Here is a 23,412-nt window from a genome sequence, read left to right as displayed (position 1 = left end):
GCATGAAGAAAGGAGTGATCTGTCTTTGAAAATGTTTAAACATTGGCCCATAGACCGCCTGCTGGTAATGTACTATGGAAAGTACACTAGACTGGGAGCAAGGTTGAAATCCATAACTTTTCAAGTTGTTTCTTATTATTCAGAGTTCTGACCTGGAAGAAATATCATTTGACTAATGATAACGATTACTGGCACATTCTAGCACATAAATAATATATTTATTCAATTCAATATTTATTAAGTACCACCCTCTTTTAGGTGCTAGGGATACACATACACAATGAACAAGAAAGACAAAATTTCTCCCTTCATAAGGATTTTCATGGGATAGTTAAGAATGATTTGGGGGGCAGCCGGATGGCTCAGTTGGTTAGTGTGCAAGCTCTTAACAACAGGGTTGCCGGTTCGATTCCCACGTGGGTCAGTGAGCTGCGTCCTCCACAACTAGATTGAAGAGCTGCCGTAGGGGAGGCCGGATGGCTCAGTTGGTTAGAGCGCAAGCTCTCAACAACAAGGTTGCTGGTTCAATTCCTGCGTTGGACGGTGGCTGTGCCCCTGCAACCAAAGATTGAAAATCGGCGACTGGACTTAGAGCTGAGCTGCACCCTCCACAGTGAGATTGAAGGACAATGACTTGGAGCTGATGGGCCCTGAGAAACACACTGTTCCCCAATTTAAAAAAAAGTTAAAAAAAATGATTTGGAATTAACATATCAATTGTATAGACTTGATTAAAATACTAGGATTATTTATTCTTTTAAGTAGGTTAAATATGCCCAGTAGCACTTTCTGTAGTATTTCGTAGCACAGACTTAAAAATTAGTAAATAGCAGTTTTGTTTCTGTCTGAATTAAGGCGAATTTTTAAGTAACGAAAGTTTATATTTTGGATTTTTGTAATATTGAGTGCATGTAGTAGTGTTTAAATGCCTTCCAGAGTAATTTTGGCTTGTCTATCACTTTAAATTATTATTAATTCATTCAGCAAGAGTTTATTGAATGCCTGTTATGTTCCAGGAACTGGAAAAGTTCTGGGCATACAGCGGTGAGAGACATCCTTGTCTTCCGGGAGCTCACTAAATAAGTTATCTGTTAGGTGATAAGGGCTAAACAAAAAAACAAATTGAAGGTTAGAGGAGATTGGGTAGTGTCTTGGGGCTAATTATAAGGACCTGGACTTTTTTTTTGAGTGAGACAGGAAGCCATTGGTCTGTTTTATACAAAGAAGTGTTAATCTGATTTAAAAGGATTACTATAGCTTCTCTGTTGAGTATAGAGAGGGCACAGGGGAAAGAGGGAGATCAGACGGACTTGTAATGTCCACGGTGAGAGCTGAAAGTGACTTAATTTGCAGGGAAGGAATGAAGATGGTGAGAGATGGTGGATTCTGGATATTTAAGGCAGAGCTATATAACTTGCTGTTGGATTGGATGTGGAGGGTAAGAGAATGCAATAGAGAGGGAAATTTTGATGCAGGGATGAATTGCTGAAGAAGTATCCTGGAGCAGCCCCTGAGATAGGGTCTAGTACACAGAGTGGAAGAGTTGGTCATAGAGCTTGAACACAACTTTGGTGACAGAAGGGAGAGGGTGTGGGTGGGTAGATATGGTGCTGAGGGCTAATGATAGTTTTCTCCTGATTGCTTCTCGTAGTGAAATAGGAAGCTAGATCATCCGCTGAGAGAGAGGAGGTGCTGGGAATTTGAGGAGAGGTGAGGGTGTGAGATAGTTGTCCAGAAGAGCAGGAGAGTCTGTGTACCAGGGGAGTTGCCTTAGTTCAGGCCACTATAACAAAATACCATAGACGGGGTGGCTGAAACAACAGACAGTTACTTCTCTCAGTTCTGGAGGCTTGGAAGTCCAAGACCAGGGAGCCAACATAGTCAGGTTCTGGTGAGGGCTCTCTCCCTGGCTTGCAAATGGCCGCCTTCTCACTGTGTCCTCACATGGCAGAGGGAGAGAGAGAGAAATAGATTGCGAGCTAGCCAGCTAGCTCTGGGCACTAATCTTATGGGGGCCCTAGCCTCATGACCGCAGCTAAACCAAATTATCTCTGAAAGACCCATCTCCCAGTATGTCATGTTGGGAATTAGAGTTTCAACATGTTTTAGGGGAACACAAACATTCAGTCCATAATAGGAATATTGTACTGTGTTTCCCCGAAAATAAGACCTAGCCGGACAATCATCTCTAGTGCGACTTTTGGAGCAAAAATTAATTTAAGACCCGGTCTTATTTTACTGTAATATAAGGCCCAGTCTTATTATTATTATGCAATTATTATATATAAGCCCGGGTCTTATATTAATTTTTGCTCCAAAAGATGCATTAGAGCTGATTGTCCGGGGAAACACAGTATGCTTCGTTGGGCAGCATGAAGGGCCCACCTGAAATTTGTGGTAATGATTTAAAGTGAGACCAGGCATTGTGTTCATGTGTGTTTCTCTTGTCATTTCAGCTGTCTGTGTACAGGCATAGTCAGCAGACAGTTGGATTTAACCAGGATTGAGATTTTTCAAGGTGACCATGATGTGGGGAAAGAGGAAGAGAGTTATTATATGATGAGTGGTCGTAATTTAAGCTCATCAAAGAGGGAAGTAAGGACACAAAGGGGGTGAAGGTCAGTGACAACATAGTAGATCAATGCTTTGTAGTTCCTAGTGGGATGGAAGAATTTTTGGGTTCAGGTTGCCAGAGAGTGAACTAGGGATAGAAATTGCTTGAAATTGAAAGTATGGAGAAGTTGCAGGTATAGGTAATGACACATCTGAAGTATGACTACGTGTATGCAGTTGGAGGTGAGGGAGGATGGAGGACAGAAATCACTGCAGAAGACCAGTTCAAAGTACTGTGAGGCAGTAATGTGATTTTTTCCAAGAAATAGGGGTCTTGTTTTCCATGTGTCATTAGTTGAATCTCAAAGACAAGTGGGATTAATGGGTGAAAAAGGATCAAAGCAGCCCATAACAGTACTTGATTACAATTTTCTGTACCTTCATGTTCTAATGGTATTGATAATAATCCATTATTACAGGTCCATATCATGAGCATTCTCATAGCTGGTTTTTCTTCTTCATGTACTATATTAACGTTGATTTTCTTTTTTTTTTTAAATTAAAGTTTATTGGGGCAACAATTGTTGGTAAAATTGCATAGATTTCAGATGTACAATTCTGTAATACATCATCTATATCTCACATTGTGTGTTCACCACCCAGAGTCAGTTCTCTTTCCATCACCAACATTGATTTTCTTAATGCAATAATTGTTGGTTCTTTAGAGTTGAATACATTCTTGGATGATCCAGAATTTGCTGATGTTGTATTGAAAGCGGAGCAGGCAATAGAATTTGGAGTTTTTCCAGAAAGAATCTCTCAAGGTTCAAGTGGAAGTTACTTTGTGAAGGATCCTAAAAGGGTGAGAATTTCATAGACCTACTATATATAACACAAATTTTGGAAAACACTAGTTTAAATGTGAAGTCATTGTGAGTTTCTGAAGATATTTTCCTAATAAATCTGATTGCACCCTCTTTTCAGAAATAAGGGTCAATTTTGTTTGTTTTTTTGTTTTTTTACGAAAGCACTCTACTATTTAGAAATAGAGCTATTTATTTGAAGTCATAGTTTACTGTTCTATTATTTTAATATTTGGTTTCAACCATTTGAACTGTGGAATACTCATACTTAGCTATAGATTTATTGAGTTTATATTCGTAAGTCCTTACCTTGTAGTAGTCTATAACCATATTAGCCAAGCAAAGTAAAAGTTTAAACTTTCAAAATCTGTTTAATGTCATTTCCAAAGTGCTTTATTTTTTTCAAAGGTATATTTTACCCTAGGAAATTTTTTTTTCCTGCATTATACCAGAGAAGGAGCCTGGGAAGTCTGAAGTTTGCAGGTGCTGGAATGTAACAAAGTGAAATGAACCAAAGTAGAATTCTAGGGCAGGAAAGAGAAGCTGATATGGGATTTTGTTCCACTTAGTCTAGAATTTTTCAGAAATCGATGTTATCACTTCTGAAAGCTTTCTGAATAATGCATAGCCAGCAGTACCTTTTTAAAGAGAAAGAAAAATTATAATTTCATCCAGATATTTTTTGCAAAGATTGAAGTTACATATTAAAACATAGTCTTTTTTGAGGTTTAAGCATATATGTAGGTAATGTCAATCTCAACGTTTATTCTGAGTTTGATTTCTCAATTTGTTCTTGTTAACTTTTTTACTAGTGGCTCAGACTTTATTGTATTTATAAAGCAATTATATACTCAAAATTATAATAAGATTTTTATTTCTTATCTAAGGATAATTCAGCCCCTAAATTTAATATGAATATATTTTATCAGAGCAGTAGTAAAGATTATAGACTTTTAGACATCCATGAGGAAAAAGTTCTTTAAGAGGAGAGAAGTTATTTTAAATGGGTTCATAAAAAAATGGGAAGATTAAGGTAGGAGAATCGGACAACATATTGGTAGGTGTTGACTATATCCTGTCATTACCTTTGTATTTTACCTTTTTATTATCTTTGTATAGAGACCACTTTTTGTCATTGGATTTATTCATTCAACAAATGCTTGAATGCCTGCCATGTGTCAGGTATTGTTCTGAGTACTTGGGATACAGTCCTAAGAAAGTTCCTGCTCTTTTAGACAATAAACAAATAAACATGTAATTTGGATAAATACTGAATGATAATACTGTTTGACCTAGAGTAGTGGTTTTCACACATTTTAAAATCAGTAGAATCCTCTCATAACTTGGAAGTCCAGTAATATAAAACAGGTGGAATCAGAGCCTCGCTGTTTAAGTGGCATGAGGTCTTAGAGCCCTGCCCTCACCTCCCTTCTCACCTTCTCCTAGGGTTTCTCAGAACACAGTTTGAAAATCACTAGCCCAAATGATTATTGATTTTAGACTATTGAATGAGAATGAATATAAAAATATGATTGGAACTAAATCTCTAATATTTAAGGCTTATGTCCAAATCTGTGGTGGGAAAAAGTACAAAAGATTTATCTGAACATAGTTTATGGATTATTATCTCTGTTAAAAGTCTAATAAAATTTCTACGTTTGTTTCCCTATAGAAAACTATTGGTGTATTTAAACCCAAATCGGAAGAGCCTTATGGTCAACTGAATCCAAAATGGACCAAATATGTTCATAAGGTCTGCTGCCCTTGCTGCTTCGGCAGAGGCTGCTTGGTTCCTAACCAGGGATACCTTTCCGAAGCTGCTGCCTCCCTTGTGGATGAAAAGCTTCATCTGGGCATTGTACCTAAAACAAGGGTAAAGGAGAATTTCTTCTAAGTCATGGACTTCTAATTTACAGCCCACTTCTCTGTGAACCCGTTAGTACTATTTCTAATGACACAGCCTAAAGTTGATCCCCTTTTTGGTAATCCAGAGTCATGAGAGAGAATAAATGATTCTAGTGTGGATTCACAAAGTAGCCAAGTGAATCTCTCTTTAACACGTGAGCTGAAAGGATGCTAACAAGAAGGAAAAAGAACTAGCATTTAGAAAGCAGATAAAGATCAGGGATCTGGACTTTCTGCTGAAGTAGAGATAACAAATGTGCTCAAAAGACTTGTTTTTTTCTTTTTATCCTTTATACATTTTTACTTGAAGACTTCCTCAAAATATTCATTCCTAATTCTGCATTGCAAGACTATTACTTCTTTCTTCCACTGGCCAAATTTAGGCTGCCTCTTTCAGAGAGAAACATGTGCCATTTAACTGACTGCAAAACCCTTAGCCTTTCTATTTTAGATTCTCTGAGGCATTTAGTATAGGATTAAACTTTGTTAATTTGCAGCATTAGAGTGGGTTCATGGTATACATGAATAGAAACACCATCATGCAAATTCTGATAACCATTTTTCTAAACTATATATTTCTAGGTGGTTTGGCTTGTCAGTGAGACATTTAACTACAGTGCAATTGACCGTGCAAAATCTAGAGGCAAAAAGTATGCTTTAGAGAAAGTGCCAAAAGTAGGTAGAAAATTTCATCGGATAGGACTCCCTCCTAAGGTAAGTTACTGTGGTGAGCTTTATTTGGGAGACAGTTCAGCACCTATTACTTAGCTCCATGTGCTAGGGATTGTGCTCTGGGCTGTGGATATAACAGTAAAGAAAACAGTTTTTTCATTTTCAAAGAGCTGATAGTAAAGAAGCAATGTCAATGCAATGTGATAGTTAGGATGGTTAAGTGCAGGAAGCTCAGGGAGAATAGAGGAGGGCTAGGAAATGTGTCTAAGAGGACATTGAATCTGAAGCTTTATAAGAGAATGGCTAAAGGCACAGATCAAGAATCAGACCTAGGTTTCACTCCCAGCCTCTCCACCATTTAGCTCTGAGACCTTCGGCAAATTCCTTACTCTCCCAGCCCCAGTTTCTATAAAAGGAGAGGGTAAGGGGAGAGAAATGATAAAAACTACCTTTTAGGGTTGTGCGGATAAAATGAAGAGATATATGTCAAGTACTTGACATATAGTAAAGTAAATCGTAGTAACTATGTTTACTCACTACATATTAGATTTTTTAAAATCACTTTTAAGTAAACCAAAGGGATGATTAGCAGCTAGCTAATAAGCAAGGGTGGGGAGAGTTAATGGGGAAGGCATTTTAGAAAAAGCTCTAGGCTTTATTTTTTTTAAACACATATTTGACCTGCGATTTTGTTGCTTTATTGTAGCTGTGTATTTACTTAGATAAAAGACTGAATAGAAATTCATGGTCAACCCAACTTGTTTTTAAAATTGTGCTCCCAGAAGCAAGAAGTTTACAAGGCCTGTAACTCTTTGGATATGACGGAATAAGTGTGACTCAAAGAGGATATTATTTCCATATTTATGACTGCTAGGACTTAATTATAAGTGTTTCAGAGAAAACCTTTAGGAAATCATTAAACTTTCATGCCCACAAGAACATAAAGTGTTAGAAGGAGAAACATTTTCTTTGTGGTGATTTGTCTGTATTTATGAGGCCAACAAAGTTATCCATTACCTGTGTGCCATGTGCTGTTTAAATTTGTGTTTCCTTTAATAACTTTTTAATGTTAACAGCTAGTAATTTTAGTGATAGAAATACCGTTTATCCTAAAATAGCTTGTATGCTTCTTGAAAGTCTAGGGTTAAGAATTTTTTATTTGCTATGTGTTCTTTGTATGATTATTTAAAATTAGTGTGTAAAAATAGTGTTCTTGATAAATGTGACTTACCTAAATTAGTGTTAACTCTTCTATTTTTCTTATTGTGTTTGTATATTTGTTGAAAATACTGCTGAGAAATTAAAAAAAACAATACCTTTGTCCTTGTACTTTCTTTTCTAACTATGGTTCTTAAAATTATAGATTGGTTCCTTTCAGTTATTTGTTGAAGGTTACAAGGAGGCTGAATTTTGGCTTAGGAAATTTGAAGCTGACCCTTTGCCTGAGAATATTAGAAAACAATTTCAGTCACAGTTTGAAAGATTAGTTATTTTGGATTACATCATCAGAAATACAGGTATTGAAGTTCTTGTCTTTGTTCACTCAAATCTTTTAAGGTTTCAAACCATATTCAACTCTTGTTATCTAAATCAAAGACATAACATTTTGATGAAGAAGCCTTGAGGCCATGTTTTCTCTACCTGCCATAGAAAGTGGAGATGTAGTCGACTCTCCTGGCAGAATTGCTACTATACTGGAGAGCAGTTCCCATTCCTACTGAGCTGTTTCTCGGCAGCAGGACAAGCCAATATTTCGAAATGTTGTCTGCATATATGAATGATTAAAACTTAATTGTGTAAATTATTTTATGTGCTTATTTTGACTTAGGTGATGTAGTGCAGTCTATAAATACATTAAACTCTTAATTTTTTATGGGCTGGAAGGGAGCAATGATGTAGATAATGCAACACAGTGGTTCCCAAATGTGGTTCCCTGGCCTGTCAAGGTCAGCGTTGCATGGGGACTTGTTAGACATGCATCTTCTCGGAACCCACCCCAGCCCTACTGAAGCAGAAACTCTGCATGTGGGGGCCAGCAGTTTGTGTTTTACACAAGTCCTCCAGGTAATTCTGATGCACTCTGAAGTTTGAGAACCATGGGTTCAAAAATGTTTGCTCATTTATATTGGATTCTGAACAAACATTATATACTTTTCTAGATTTACCTTCTTAATTAATATGGTTTAAGTTAATGTGAAAATTAGTGTAGAGTCTAGAATACTCCTACATAGACATTAGGTGAGAGCCTGTCCAGAAATTTGCATGGTCATAGGGGTAGATGCTTTTTCTTCCTAACGATAGAGAAATTATCCTTGATTTTAAAAACCTTGATTTAATAGTTCTTGACAATAATTATACCTACCTCACAGAGTGATTGTGAGAATTAAATGAATTAATACACGTTAAGCACTTACAACAATATTTGACCAAGTTTACCCTCAAAAATGTTAGTTATCATTTATGAATATTTTTTGTTTGTATGTGTTAGATTAGAGCCTTTAATATGTAAACACATGCCACAGATAACCAATGAAAATCTTGAAAATCGAGAGGTGACTAGATTTTTTTGTTTGCTGTGATATCCATAAAAAATAAAGTAACATATTTTTTGTTGTTGTTTTGAAAGACAGGGGGAATGATAATTGGTTAATCAGATATGAAAAGCAGAAACCTGGAAAGGAAATTAAGGTAAGGAAATTTAAAAAGAATATGTATATGTACACACACACACACACACACACACAATCCATTTCTGTAAAAGATTCCTTGAAGTTCTTATTCATCATTTCCTTCACTTAGATTCTTGGTTTTTATCTCCTTTTTTGGTTTTTCTGATCTCTTCATTTCTTCCCTTGTTTTCATTGCATTTTTAAAAATTCTACTTTTTAAAATCTCCATGCAGCTTTATTTTTTATGTTGCATTAGGATAGAAGAATGATATGAGCTTGGTACTCTTTTCAGGGCTTGGCAAATTTTTGTAGAACCACCAAATTTATTTTGCTTTTATGTAATAAAGGTATCTGGTATTTTTAGTCATGTTTATATATTACCAATTCACTTCTTTGTGAGTCTTATGACTCAATATTAGGTAGTACAATATTATGGAATGTATTACCTTTGAATCCCATACATTGAACTTAAAAAAATGTGCTTCCACTACTTATAAGAAGCTGGATTTGATGTATATAATGGACTGCATAGACCATTAAAGCTATCAGAATGATAGCTGTTTAGATCAACTTTTGTCAACTTTGACTACCAAGTTCAAATTTTAAATAGTTGCATAAGAGATATTTTAGAATAGTTTTACTAGTTTAAAACAGTCCGTACAATTGAAAAAGTTTTAACAAGTTAAAAAATAATTTCTCCAATACGTACAATCTATGTGTTTTCATCACTTAAAGCTGTTGCCTCACTTTAAAAAGTTTGTACTTTTCAGTGTTTATAAAAGAATTTTAAAACTACATATTCAGAGTACTTAGCAATAAAAGAAGAACAAACTCGATATAGGCAGTAATGTGGATGAATCTCAAAATCCTGTTGATTGAAAGAAGCTACACGTAAAGGGAGCATACTGTCTGATTACATTTATATAAAAATCTGAAAAGTGCAAAGTAATCCCTATGGCATTAAGGGTTGCCTGAGGGTGGAGGAAGGGAGGGGGCCTGCAAAGGGACACAAGGAACTTTTGGGTGAAGGTTTCACATCTGTCCGTACTTATCAAATTGTACACTTTATTTATCATGAAGTTTATTTCATGTAAATTATACCTCAATAAAGTTGTAAATAGAAAAAAATGATAGAAATAAAAATAAATGGCAGTTATAGCAGAAATGGTTTAAAATACATAAATATACATAATTCTAGTAGTTCTTAAATATATTTTATTGGTATATCTTGAACATTAGATTTTACTGAAAACTTCATTATTTTACACTTAAGTATTTTGTGCATTTTCATTGAGCTAAGATATTTGATATATACTAAAAGAAATATGGCATATATCACATAAACCTTTAATACTTTTAATTTAAGAATTACCTTTTTCTTCTTCTGTTATTTTATCTAGGCCATTTAATAAGGGCATCTTTCTATCTTAAACTTTTTAATAGGAAACAGTCTTTAACATGAGAATCCTCTTGCTTCTGAGGTCTTTGTTTTTGCTACTGAAGAGTGTAGAAATTAGGAATGGCCTAGATTCTGTAATCAAGAGTTTCTTGAGGTTTCTTCTATTGGACCTTATTATATTTAACTATGGTCTTTGGAGAGTTTTATTTAGAAACATTTGGTATTTCAACTAATTATTTTTATGAGACCCTAGGGAAGACTAGATTTTAATAAGGTGACTTTTTAAGTTATCTTAAAAATGTCTGTAGTTTGGAAATAATCATAGGTTTAAGCAATGCATGTAGCAATAAATTATCTGGGACAACATTTTAAGTCTTAATAATTCCAAGCCCTCTTCCCCAAAGAGGAAAAAAATAAAACATTACTCTTAAATTTATAATATCAAATTAAAAAAAAATAGTGATTACAAAATTCTTACTGATTTTTTAGACAGTCAGCCCTTAAAGGGTGAAGTTTTACTTTCCAGCAACTTATTGTTTATTTTTATTTGTATAGGCTCTTCAGATAAAATTAATTGCTCTTTAAACCTCAACAATTATGGTAAATGCTTTATCTGTTAAAAATATTTATATGCATTTTTTTATCAACAGACCATTTTTCTCCCTTTTAGGAAACAAAGTGGATTGATAATAAAGAATCGCTTATTAAAATAGCTGCAATTGATAATGGTCTAGCATTTCCTTTTAAACATCCTGATGAGTGGAGAGCATGTGAGTATTTAGAACTTTCTGTAGGTTCTATAATTAATTACCCCTTTTTCAGAATAGGAAGGGAATAAAATTTATGGATATCAAACTAGTGCAGGAAAACCTGGGTAAAGTTATCATTCATTAGGACTCTGTGTTAGAAATATGTATAATAAATTTAAAAAACAATCTCTGTGTCTATGATTATTTCTCTTTTAAATTTCTACTGTTTATTAGTGGGCTTTTTTCCATCGTTAGAGTTGCCAAGGATGTCTGTTGTAAAGCATTGGCCTTTTATATTTATTTATTTTTTTGCTTTTTTCAGATAATTAATTGGCTTTTATTAATCAGATTTTCAGTTTTTTACTTTTTTTCTTTCATTGATTTATGTTTTCCATCCATTTGTTCTGTTGTATTCATCCTAGATTGCTTTCCTTTATGTTTTCCTCTAGGTATCGTTTTGGCTAAACCATAGATTGGGTGTGCTGCTCCATGATTCTGCTTTATAGATTCATACTTTCATATTTTCTTTTTGACAGGAGTAATTTAGAAGCATCTTGTTTGATTTTGATTTTAAAATTTCTAGGTCAGTTGATTTGTTTTTTTAAACTGTCCTTTGTTATTATTTTCCAGTTTTATAACTTTGTGATTTGTGAAGGTGGCTGTGAAATCTGCTTTTTGAAATTTGTTAGTACTTCTTTTGTAATCTGATATAGGGCCAATTTGAAGAACTATTTGAAAGAATGCGTTTGGGCACAAAGTTCTTTATCTGTCTACTAATTAAAGCTTGTTAGTTGTCAAATCATATTCTTGACTTCTTTTTTGACCACTTGATCTGTTAATTTTTGAGAGGAAGTTAAAAGTTTACTGTGATTATGATTTTTGTCAATTTCTTCTTGCATTTCTATACATTTTTTGCTTTGCATTTCACATTCATAAAACCCAGTGTTTTATCTTGCTGGTGGCCTGTTCTTTTATCAGTGTAAAATATATTCAACTTTATCGCACTCTCAGTGTTTATTTCTTTCCTTATTTTGTCTGTTGTAACATTGTTTGCTGTACCTCATTTCTTTTTATTAGTATTTACCCGGTATTCTATACTTTTTATTTTTTACTTCCATCATTTTGTTTTAAGTATATGACTTATAAGTAGCAAGTAGGTGGATATTTTTCTGAGATTCTTCTAGTAGGTACACTTAACTCTGTACTTTGTCTCAGTAAACTACTGATGTGTTTTAACTTATCCTGCCATCTTTTTTTTTTTTTCCTATTTACCATGAATTCCAATTTTTTCTTTTTTTCTGTACTATCTTTTGTTGAACTGATTTGGGATGCCTGTTTTCCATTTTTTCCCCCTCTAATGATTTGGAATCTGTATGCAAATTGCACTTTAAAAGTGTTAAGTTTAAGGTGACTACAGTATATATGGAAATTTTAATAAAGACACAGTTAGGAATTAAGGGTTTTGAACTTGACAGAGGAATTGGTGTTGAAGATACAGGTTTTTAACTGTCACCTTGGTAATGGAAACCATAGTGGTGTTTGCTATCACCCAGGGAAATCATGGTAAACAAATACTATTAGGACAATTTGTGGTACATAAGTACTCAGTTAATGTTTCATAAATGTTTAGTAAATGAAGGCAAGAGAGGTCTAAGTGTAGATTCTGGGGGAATGGTGGTGACATTGAAGAAGAGAAGAAAAGCCCGCAAGCTGGAGAAGTGACTTAAAAGACAGAAGGTAAACTTTAAGAGTAGTATCTCCAAAGCCACAGAGGAGAGAACTTCACAGAGGGAGATGACAGAAAACAGTGCTACATGTTACAAAGACATTGAGTAGAAGAGGACTGCAAATTGGGCCTTTGGAGAGACCCTTATGAGATGACTGGTGGTCTTAGGGAAGAGAGTTTGCTAATAGAAGTTGACCGATAAGGATTGGAAATAGAGGCAGACATAGAACAAGGCATTTCTTTTGTATAGTTGATCAGGGAAAGATATTAGGTTACTGCAATAGTAATTACGGTTATAGCCGTTGTTTTTAACTCTTTAAACCACAATTACTTTTGTCCCAACCTAATAAAAAGAAAATTGGGTATAGCTTCAGGGAGATGTGGGCCAGAGGAAAAGCTTTCTTTAGAATGGACTGTGTACTTCCCACAGTATGCAAAGAGATAGATAAAAGACAAGAAGGAATGACTTTGAAGGCATATGTCTTTCTCAGGGCTCTCAAAATGGTATCCATGAAAGCTGGAGGTTCTCATTGGATGAACCCACAGTGGTTCTATGGGTGATCATAGTGTCATAAGCCATATACTTCTTTGCAGGCTGAGTATGCGCCATCTCTAGAAGATTTCACTTCTTTGCAGATCTTTCTAGTCCTGGTCCTTGGTAGATTCAATGGTCCTCTTGGAAGAGAACTAGTGTTAACTGGGAGTGATGGATCTTTTACCCCTTAAAGCCACTCACCTATTTACCTACTAATGGTTTTAAAATATTAGAACAAATGGGTGGCCAGTTCCTGATGATTTGTGGCTGGAAGGGCAGGGATATCTCAATCATGATACTTGATCTGGGGCTGTGATCAACTTCTAGGTATCTCTGAATTTCCAAACTCAGGAACCAGAGATTCAGATTTTTTTTTTTAATAGTTCTGTTTGGAATTGTCTCATTATCAAAACTCTTACTCTTTAAAATTCAGAAACCTAACTGGTTCAGGTAATACCTTATTAGTTTTGCCATCTGAACTAAGCATCCAAACTTAGAATCTGAAAAATTTAGACAGCAAAGGGTAATTGTTCTTTTATGATTTCTTTCTCCTGTTCGTTTGTTTGTTTTTTGAGAACCTAGAAATTGTAGGGAAAGAACCAGGATAAATGTGGATCAAAATAAACCCTTTCTCCCACTGATTAGGAGAATACTTTTTTCTATTAGATCCATTTCACTGGGCTTGGCTTCCTCAAGCAAAAGTTCCGTTTTCTGAAGAAACAAGAAACTTGATTCTACCATATATTTCTGACATGAACTTTGTGCAAGATTTATGTGAAGATCTTTATGAACTTTTTAAGGTAAATAAATTTTTAGTTGTATTGCGGAAAATGAAATTAATCTCAAATAGATTTTCTTAATAGATTAATTTGCAGTTTACTGCTTCAGGTATCACTTCTTGCAGTAGAACTTGACATTAACAGAAAGAAATTAGCAGTGTTACTCTACACAGGCATAAATTTATGAAGTTACACGTACTATGAGTATTCTTTGACGTGAGAATTAAAACTTGAGAAGTTGTTTTCTTCAAAAGTTGAATATTTACACAATGACTCTAAAAATTATAATAAATGTTTGGTAGCCTGCTATGATTTACCTCTCAAAAAAGCCTAACCCCATTGACTGCAGTGTTATTTTAAATCCTTTCTGTAGCAAGATGGAGTATAAATTAACTACTGTTGTCATTCTAGGGGTATACAAAAATACCTCAGGTAAAAATACTCTTTCATGTTATTTTATTAATTAGGAAAGCTTTCTAATGACCTTATGTGCAAAGTTGAAGTATTTGTTTTTCAAATATTTGTTTCAAAGATGTTGACTTTTGGAGTTGTAATCATATTTTTTTTTCCTGTGATAGAATGACAGAAGATTTAGCAAAGCCGCTTTTGAAAATCAGATGTCTGTGATGAGAGGTCAGGTGGGTCACCTTTTTATGCTCTTGTTAAGAAACAAAATCTCTCTTTGAAAGAGTAATAGTCAACTTTTATCTTTATTGTGACCCAAAGACGAAACTCTGGATACTATATGCTGAACCAAAATAGCTCAGATGATTAGAAATGAAGTTGATTTCAGTAGCATCTTTCCTCTATTGTCTTATAAATTAGATATTGTTGACCTTGTATTTTGTTTAGTAACCCAGTTACCCGCTACTATGAATTCTTTGTCCTCATTTTGGTAACTATTTTCCTGAGTGTTACTATCTCTTTCCTCTTCAAATATACTTCCTGAGATGTTTTAGCACAGAGTTCTGTTGCCTGTTGATTATTTGCTTCATAGAATATGTTTGGCCTGTGCTAGAGCAATCACTAAATAACCATGTCACCAAGGTTGAGCATTGATCGGGTCATCAAAGTACTCACTGTAACTCAGTTCTCGCACCTCTTCTCCCCTCCTTTAATTAGAGATACAAGGTATTTAGGTCTGCTGGTGTGGACCTACAGATGACTTGTGGTTCTTCTGCTCCATTAATTAGTCGTGTTTAGATTCCAAAAGGAATACTTGAAATGAAAATAAACTATACTGTAAATATTGTCTTGTAGTGATTTACTAGTTAACTTTTTCTTCCTAAAATATACATTTAATTTAAAGTAGTCATTTGCTGTCTACCTTTTGCAATGAAGACGAGTCTGGTTTTTGCACTGATTATTATATTACATAACTTTAACAAATAAATATAATTAAATTAGAGAATCATTTACTCATCAAATACAGAGAGTACCAAAAAAATGTGCACACATTTTAAGAAAGGAAAAAACTGTATTGAAATTATGCTGAGGGTAATTTCACTTTGAGCACCTTTTGTAATTGCAGAAGTGAAACGTGATTTGTATTCATCTTTTGTTATCAGTATTATTACAATTTTAATACAGTTTTTCCTTTCTTAAAATGTGTATACTTTTTTTGATACCCTCTGTATTTATTGCAGAACTAGTGCAAGAAATTGTTCTACTCATTGAAATAAAGCAGTGAGCAAAACCCAGCTCCTCATGGAACTCTCACTCTGATGATGAGGCCTGGGCTCTGGGAAAGGAGTTGGTTGTTAGCTTGTACATTTCCGTGCTCTGTTGAATTGATACAGTGCTTTGCTGGGGTCATAAGTTTTAAACAGCGAAATGACTGGAGCAGTAGCATAGGGTCACATCATGAAGGACCTTAAGTGCCAGAATATAGATTCCACGTGGAAGGGATTGGAACAGTTAGAGATTTAGCATGAAAACGGGTAATGATGAGACTGACGTTGTTGGAAAGGCGACCTTATCTTGGGCTTCTATGGACTCCCTGAAATCGTGCGCTAAATTCTGTGTATCTGTATCTTTTGGGCATGGGGGAAAACCATGGGATTTATACCTCAGCAAATGGGATCCTAACCCAACAAAGATTAAGAACCACTGCAGAAGGTTAGGCGGGACAGTGGGGTGCAGGTTTGCTCAGTGGAGGAAGAGTCGAGAGCCAGGGAGCCTCTTGGGGACCTGTTTTGGGTAATTCAGGCCTGAATGAAGGGCTTGGATGATCACTGATGACCGTGCAGAGCGTCACCATCCCAAACTGCTGGAGCTCAATTACCAGGCGTAAATAATGATGCCCTACTTTGACCTTTTTGTTTGAAACAAATTAATCAATATGCTCCATCTTTTGGAATTCTCTTACCATTAAATATGTATCTTTATTTTAGGAATATTTTTTAAAAATAAAAGTCATAAATAATTTTGTTAATTTTAGTTAGTATTAGGTTGGTGCAAAAGTAATTGCGGTTTAAGAGGTTAAAAACAATTGCAAACACTGCAATTACTTTTGCACCAACCTAATACATGAGGAACATAAATTCAAATTAAAAAATGCTGGTCTGAAAAGATATGGAGACATTCCAGTGCTGAGGTCTACAGAGATATACCAGTGTCTATCTGCTATTTTAGGTTTCTTTATTCATATCCTGTCTCCACAAAGGAGTTAAAGTATTACACAAATGTGTCAAATAAAATAGAAAAAGGACAGGATCAAGACCTGGGGAAGGAAACAAATAAAATGATACCTTCTTTATATGTTTTAATTTAATTTAATTTATTTTTTTAATTTGGTTTTGACCATCCTGATGGCCAGAAAGAGTAAGGTACCCTAATCGTGTACGTGATTATGTAGCTCTGTAGTTGACACTTTTTTTTTTTTAATCTGGTGTGAGAAATTAGGTAGTGTTTTATATTCTAAATACAATACTGCTTATGAAACAGATGCTTAACAAACATAAACAAATAATAGTAACCTCTGTTCTACACAACAGAATCATTATTCAGCCAGCTCCTTAACTGAGTCAAAATACTTGTGACTTTACCATCATTTATAATTTTACCATAAACCCCTCTCCTCTCCTGTGTTGCCAATTACCTTCATGATTTGTGCTTTGTACAACCAAGTCTTTTGCCCTAGTTTATAGTGAGTCTTTAGTTTTGCACACATGATAATCAGTGACATGCTCTCATTCTTCACATAAAGCTGTGGAATGGAACTAGGAACTAGTATGAAGGCATTTCTTTTAAAATCAGGACTAGTAACCAGTATGTTTATGAAAGTTAAAGATAAATCGTGTTTTAAATATTTTACATTAAATAGCAGTAGGTCATGATGAGATTCAATGAAATCATGCATTTCCCTTTATTGCTGTGCCTGTTTGGGACACTAGACCTCAGAAAACATTTATGGGCAATGTGAAATATATTTTATACATGATCTGAAAAAATGGTAGAAATAATAAAACTGTGTTATGAATGCACAGTGAACTTGTACTCAGTGATTGGTCAACCAGAATCTCATTTGCAGATTCACTAACAATTCATGTTAAAGAAAATGAACCTAACACTTCAGTACCTCCTGGTAGTTGACCCTTTACTAGCTATTTTTATGTTTGTTATCATATTTCCTCATAATAGCTGTCCATAGTCGTCTGAATTTTCTGTGGAGGAAACTTGGCTCAAAGGGGTTGAGGAACGTCTGTAAAATAAGGGGGTCTGTCTGAGTCTGGCGAATCTACAACATTTAGGCATTGCCTCTGCCTGGGGCCTTTCTCATCTCTTCTCTGGAGTTATTGATCTAAGTGGTGGCCTTACCTCTTTCCCTGTCTCTCTTCCACATTAGACCAGAACAATTGCTCAGTGCAAATCTAGACATATTCCTTGTGACGTAAAACGCCTGCAAATCATCCGTATGTACAAGCTCAAGTCCCAGTTTTGGGCACAGTTGACAAGACCCTTCACAGTCTGTCTCCACCCGTCCACCTGCCTTTCTCTCTTCATTTGCAGCTTCCCCTAAGCCTGGCCACTCTTAAGTGCTCTTCATTCCCGTTTTTCATTTCCCAGTGGTGCCCTCGTGTGTGTTGTACTGCTTGCTTTCTCTCCTCCGGTGCCTTTTCCTCTTCCTCTAGAGCACAGTTTTCCTTCACGCTCCAGCTCTGTCTTCCTAGGCTCTTTCTTCCTGCCACCCAGGGAATTCTGATTTCCATGGCACTCTCTGGGAATATGCTGGAGTCACATTTTACTCAGAAAGTTGATGTTAAAATCAGCACATTGAGCACATTACTATTTAAAAAAATAGCTAGATCAACCATAAAATAGAATATATGTGGATATGTAGAGATAATGTAGTACTTCTTATGCCCACTAAAATTTAAGGACCAGTGAACTAGTCTAAAGGAAAGAAATCTGCCCTTGACATAACTACACATCCCTAACAAGTTATTACATGTGCATAGTTGGAGAATTCTAAAATGTTTCTTCTTGCCTGCAATATTTAGTTTATTTCTAAAATAATCTTCTCTGATTTAAACATAACACATCAGTGCTGCAGGTTGGCTGTAACTACTGGGTTATGCTCAGTTCTCGTCAGGGGTAAAAAACGTAATAATAGATTGGTTTATCCTTTGAGAAATGAAAAAATGGTGCTATGTGGGGGAGAGGAACAGATTTAAAAGTCAGGGCATAGGTCCACTGTTGTTAAAGTGTTTATCACACAGTATTGCTGTTATTTGTTCATATGGCTGTTGTTTCTAGAATGTGAGTACTTTTGGGCTCATACGACTTTTTCCATGGAAAGTAGTCTTCTCTTCTCCCCGACACAGTGTGTTCTCAGTTAATGTTTCTTTAGTGAATAAATGTAAGATTATCAAGTGTTTTCTCAACTCCCAGAGAAATATTAATATTTAGGATTGAATAATTTTTGCTATTAGTATATATTTGAAAACTGTTAATCATGTAGCATGATGTTCATTTTCTTCTTACTATTCTGTTTTCCAGAATCTCTACAACAGTTATGTATTGTTTTAAAGTCAGGACAATGTTAGATGTTACTTAAATTAGTGTTTTTAGACTTCACATTTTTAGAACAGAATTTTTAAAGCCAGTAGAGGAAACTAACCCAGGACACGTAAATCCTTAGCCATGCTGGTGCCCACATTTTATCATGGTAAGAATAATACTTAATACAACTTGTAATCCTGGTCCTTACCATATCCTAAAAGAGCACTGCACCGAGTTTTCTTCATTTTACAAAAAAAAAAAAAAAAAGAAGAAGAATGCTTCTAAGTGTAAATTTCATGAAATCTTTTTGTCTTGTTATTCAGATTTAGCCACCCTAGAAGGTTTTAAGGGAAGACTTAAAAGGATCCTAAAACATAAATGCAATGAGTAGTAACTATGGTTTTAGAAATAATTCCCTGATGTGGTATAATACATACTTTAAATTTCCTAGGATGTAAACCATCCAGTTTATACTGGGTAAAGTATTATGAAGTTCATTTATTAGTATGGTTTTATATTGAAATCTTTATGCTTATCACTATTGAATAGTCTTTACAAGAACCAGTAAAATGCATATCATCTGTATATTAGATGTTTCCAAATATCTGAAGGAGATATTCTTATTTCTAAAGTGTGTAACAAGGGGAATTTTTTTTACCTGATATGCAGGGAAAAATGAATTATTAAAATTTTATTTTATCTAAACAGTAGAATAGGCTGTAAGCTATGTATTAAGTTTCATAACCTTATTTATATGCTCAAGTAACAATTCCAAGGATATGTGTAAACCTGGAATGTAATATAGTTTACTTTCCTTAGTTTTATGTTTCTATTTAAGAGTAAGCTCTTAAATAAAACTCTATTTTAAATGGCCACCTTCCCAAATTCTGTAACCCAGGGCTTGCCCACTGGCCCTGCATCATGTTTTTTCATGACACTTACTATCTAACATTACATAATTTATAATTGTATAATTTATAAGCTATTGTATAATAAACATTGTGAAATTATTGTATATACTAAACATTGTATAATTTATAAATAACATGGTATAATTTACTTATTCATAATGTTTATTGACTCCTCCCCCTACTAAAATGTAAGCTCCATGAAGGTAGGGATTTGGTTTGGTTGTTTTACTGTTGTGTCCCCGGCACTTAGGGCCTAGCACTCTAGGCTTTTGCAGTGAATTAGCTGGATGAGTGGATAAGGCAAGTAATTAGTTAAAACCAGACTATTTAGACCAGTATTTGTTTAGGTTCTATGTCAAATGGAGTATGTGGAACCATTCGCTTTATTCAGTCTCTGATTCCACTGCTCCTGGACGTAGGTGCATTGTAGAATATTTTAAGGTTACCAGTTGACAAAAGTTATTTAATTCTGATTTTATACATACATACATAAACAAAGTATTAAATATTGTGTATATGTGTGTGTATATATATATACATATAAAGTTATATGCATCCATGTAATATGTATTTATAATATAATGTCAACGAACTGAAAGTTGTTACCTTTTTGAATGGTGAAAAAAATCTCTCTTCTTTTCACAGATCTTAAATCTTACTCAGGCATTGAGAGACGGGAAGAGTCCTATCCAGCTGGTACAAATGCCTTGTGTGATTGTGGAGCACAGTCGAGGTGGAACTCAGGGTCGGATTGTCCACCTCAGCAGTACTTTCACCCAGACTTTCCATTGCAGGAAGCCATTTTTTTCCTCCTGGTAGCAGATATAAGAATAAGAGAAACAAACTGGCATTATTGTGTTATTAAAATGTAAGATGGATTTACATTACATTACTGTGCAGTAATGTAAATCTGCTGTTAAGAGCTCCAGTTGCCAAAACCTCAAATAATATAAGTCTTTAAAAGGTTATGTTTTGAATGTAATCAAAAGTTTACAGTTTTTTGTCTAAATATTAAATTTCTATTTCAGGGAAGAAGTATATCTCCCATATTGTATATTTGCAGAAAAATTGTATTTTATGTTGTTGATGTTAGTTTAAAAGGTAATTTCATGGTTTACACATTCTGAAATGACGGTAATTACTTTAGAATTCCAAATAGAAAAATAAGGTGTTTGTTGACTTTGAATACAATAACTTTTTATATACTTTTTGAACATTGTGAAGAATGTTCATTTTAACTCTTCTTACATTATAAAAGGCATTTGAGAGTGAAACTGCTCTTATGAACTCTAACAGAGTAGTTAATAGAAAAACAGGTAAGAATAAAGCAGTGTTGCCTTAATTTAAAAAGCTGCTATTTTAGAACTTGAATAAGTGCTCCTAAAATGACCACTGTTAGGGACTAGAAAATTATATCTTGGTTAAGTAACAGATGACCATTTTCTTTTTTGTACTTAAGAATATTTTTGGTCAATTATTTTGTTATAGTGAGAAAAACAAACTAAGGATACCCCCTTTTTAAAAAATGGAAACAGTCAACTGAGAATTGAAGAGAATTATATAAAATTAAGGTAGATCCTTAGCATTTTGAAATTCCAAAACAGCATTAAAATTTTTTGTTTCTTGCGTGGGATCAATTATTTATCTTGTTCAGTTAAGTACTTCAGTTAGTATTAAACTTCACTGAAAAGAAAACCATACCTCAAAGTGCATATTGGATTTCATTTTGGTGTCCTACAACATAAACTTTTAAAAAGAATAGTATAATATTTTTGAGAATTTGAAATTATCAATGTTGTTATAATTACAGTCAACTTTAGAATATCAGCCCTAGTTAAACGGGAACATGACAGACATAACCATAAAATCATTTATATTTGATTTTGAATATCAGTATGTCTGGCATCGTGGGAATTTGTAGCACTTTTAACTCACCAAGTAATTTAAATTGAGAAGAACTCAATATGAAGATGTGATTCAAAGAAGCAGAATTTCATTCTCTTCTTCAGGCTCCAAAGAAATAACATCACCTCTGGGACTAAACTGGGCAGTTTGTGGTCTGGCCTTTGGTTTTTTGAGCTTTCTGTCTTCTGATTTTCTTTTTTTTAAGTAAGTATTTTTGTGTAAAAAAGATTTCCTGCAGGTTAAGTAAGCATGGAAGACAGATGTGCAGTTCTCTCTCCCTTCACATCTTTTGCTTGGTCCGTATGATGTGGGAGTGAGAGTATGGTGTCCAAGTAGAAGTCCATTGAAAATCTCTGTTCTCCTGCCTCCCCCACCCTCCGCCATCTTAATGTTGAGATGATGGAAAACTGGAAATTTAACTGAAGCTACTATCTTTAGATAAATACTAGTAATTGAAATGTGCCTTTGAAATGTGTTCTAAAAGAACTAAGATGTTATGATGTGGGTACTGCTTTCATAAAACAGTTCCTTTTTCTTCAGTATTTTGAGAACTGCTATATTAATTTTTATAATGGAAAACTTAGTAAGTTGCTACTGTTTTATATCCTAAAATTAAAATGGTGTGGAAATATTTTTAAATGGTCTGACCAGGCCAGAAAAGTAAAGTTGAAATATTTAAGATGTGATTACAAGTCAGAGCACATTGGTTATATTTTGTAAATTTTCATGAACTTAACTCTTATTTAAATATTGTGTTAATATGTTTTCAATGAGTATATTTATAGTGTCAAACATGGTAGACTAAAGGTAATAAAAACCATTGTCTTAAGGCTAGATTTCTCCTGAAGTATGTATATTGAATATTTAGAATGTTTGTGGACATATTTATGTTTATAAATGATGCCAAACAACCATTTTCTTACTTCTTATATTAGCAGTATAGTTTAATTCTTTGTAATTCCAAAGTATATATTTTGCTGGAACCTTTATAATTGCAGACATTTTAATTTATTTAATTATATGCTGCATTATTCTCCCCCAAGTTTGTCAGCAATTGAAGACTGTGGAAACATGGTTTCTTGCAGACTTGAAAACAATTTGATTACACTTTTAAAATCTAAAATACTGTACTAATGGTATTAAAACTTTATTAAAAAATGATGGTGATATATTCTTTGATCAGATTACATCTTAAATCCTTTCACAGATAATATGAAGAGACAGGCAGCGCCTTATGTTTTATAGTCTACCTTCTTTCCCATAGTTGCTTGGGCAACTGTACAAAGTTGTGACAAAGATTCTCAGTTTGCTCTACGTTTCCAAGCCCCCCTTAGTTAGTTTGACGCCATGTGACTGAGTTCTGGCCAGTGAGATGTGGGGACAAGTGATATATGTGACTTCCAGACCTGGTAATAAAAACGCACTGCCATGGCAATCAGTGGTCATGACTGAACTCACTCCTTCCTGTATTCCTGTTTGGCTGTAAACAGTTTGAAAAATGGAAGCAGCCAGGGCACGTGAGTTACTGCTTGGAACGCTACCAGGAAGTCTTCATTGGACTGACGTGAACAAGAAATAAATGTTTGTGTTTAGTCACTAAAATTTTGTATTTGTTATTAAAGCATAGTCTGTCCTGTCCTGGGCATTATAATGTAAATAGAAAATATAAATCATTTTAAAATAAAACATCAATTATAGGAGGCACAATGGCAGCAGCAGCGGGTAGTTTTTTAATCTCCCCA

At 34.5% G+C, this 23,412-nt stretch overlaps 1 protein-coding gene across 1 annotated transcript in view; it reads left to right on the top strand.

Moving 5' to 3' along the window:
* Positions 1-23,373, top strand: part of PI4K2B (phosphatidylinositol 4-kinase type 2 beta) — a 29,040-nt gene extending 5,667 nt beyond the window's left edge. The window contains exons 2-10 of the mRNA XM_081079786.1: positions 3,279-3,415; positions 5,089-5,289; positions 5,904-6,035; positions 7,357-7,510; positions 8,620-8,681; positions 10,732-10,831; positions 13,738-13,871; positions 14,429-14,488; positions 20,411-23,373. Coding sequence (XP_080935912.1) covers positions 3,279-3,415; positions 5,089-5,289; positions 5,904-6,035; positions 7,357-7,510; positions 8,620-8,681; positions 10,732-10,831; positions 13,738-13,871; positions 14,429-14,488; positions 20,411-20,584 — 1,154 coding nt within the window. The 3' untranslated portion in view covers positions 20,585-23,373. The remainder of the gene's footprint in view (positions 1-3,278; positions 3,416-5,088; positions 5,290-5,903; positions 6,036-7,356; positions 7,511-8,619; positions 8,682-10,731; positions 10,832-13,737; positions 13,872-14,428; positions 14,489-20,410) is intronic.
* The last annotated feature ends 39 nt before the right edge of the window (positions 23,374-23,412 follow it).

The sequence above is a fragment of the Rhinolophus hipposideros genome (genome assembly GCF_964194185.1).
Source record: "Rhinolophus hipposideros genome assembly, chromosome: 1".
Taxonomy (NCBI): Eukaryota; Metazoa; Chordata; class Mammalia; order Chiroptera; family Rhinolophidae; genus Rhinolophus; species Rhinolophus hipposideros.
The sequence above is the reverse complement of the archived record's forward strand: the minus strand, read 5'-3'. Positions and strand labels throughout refer to the sequence as shown.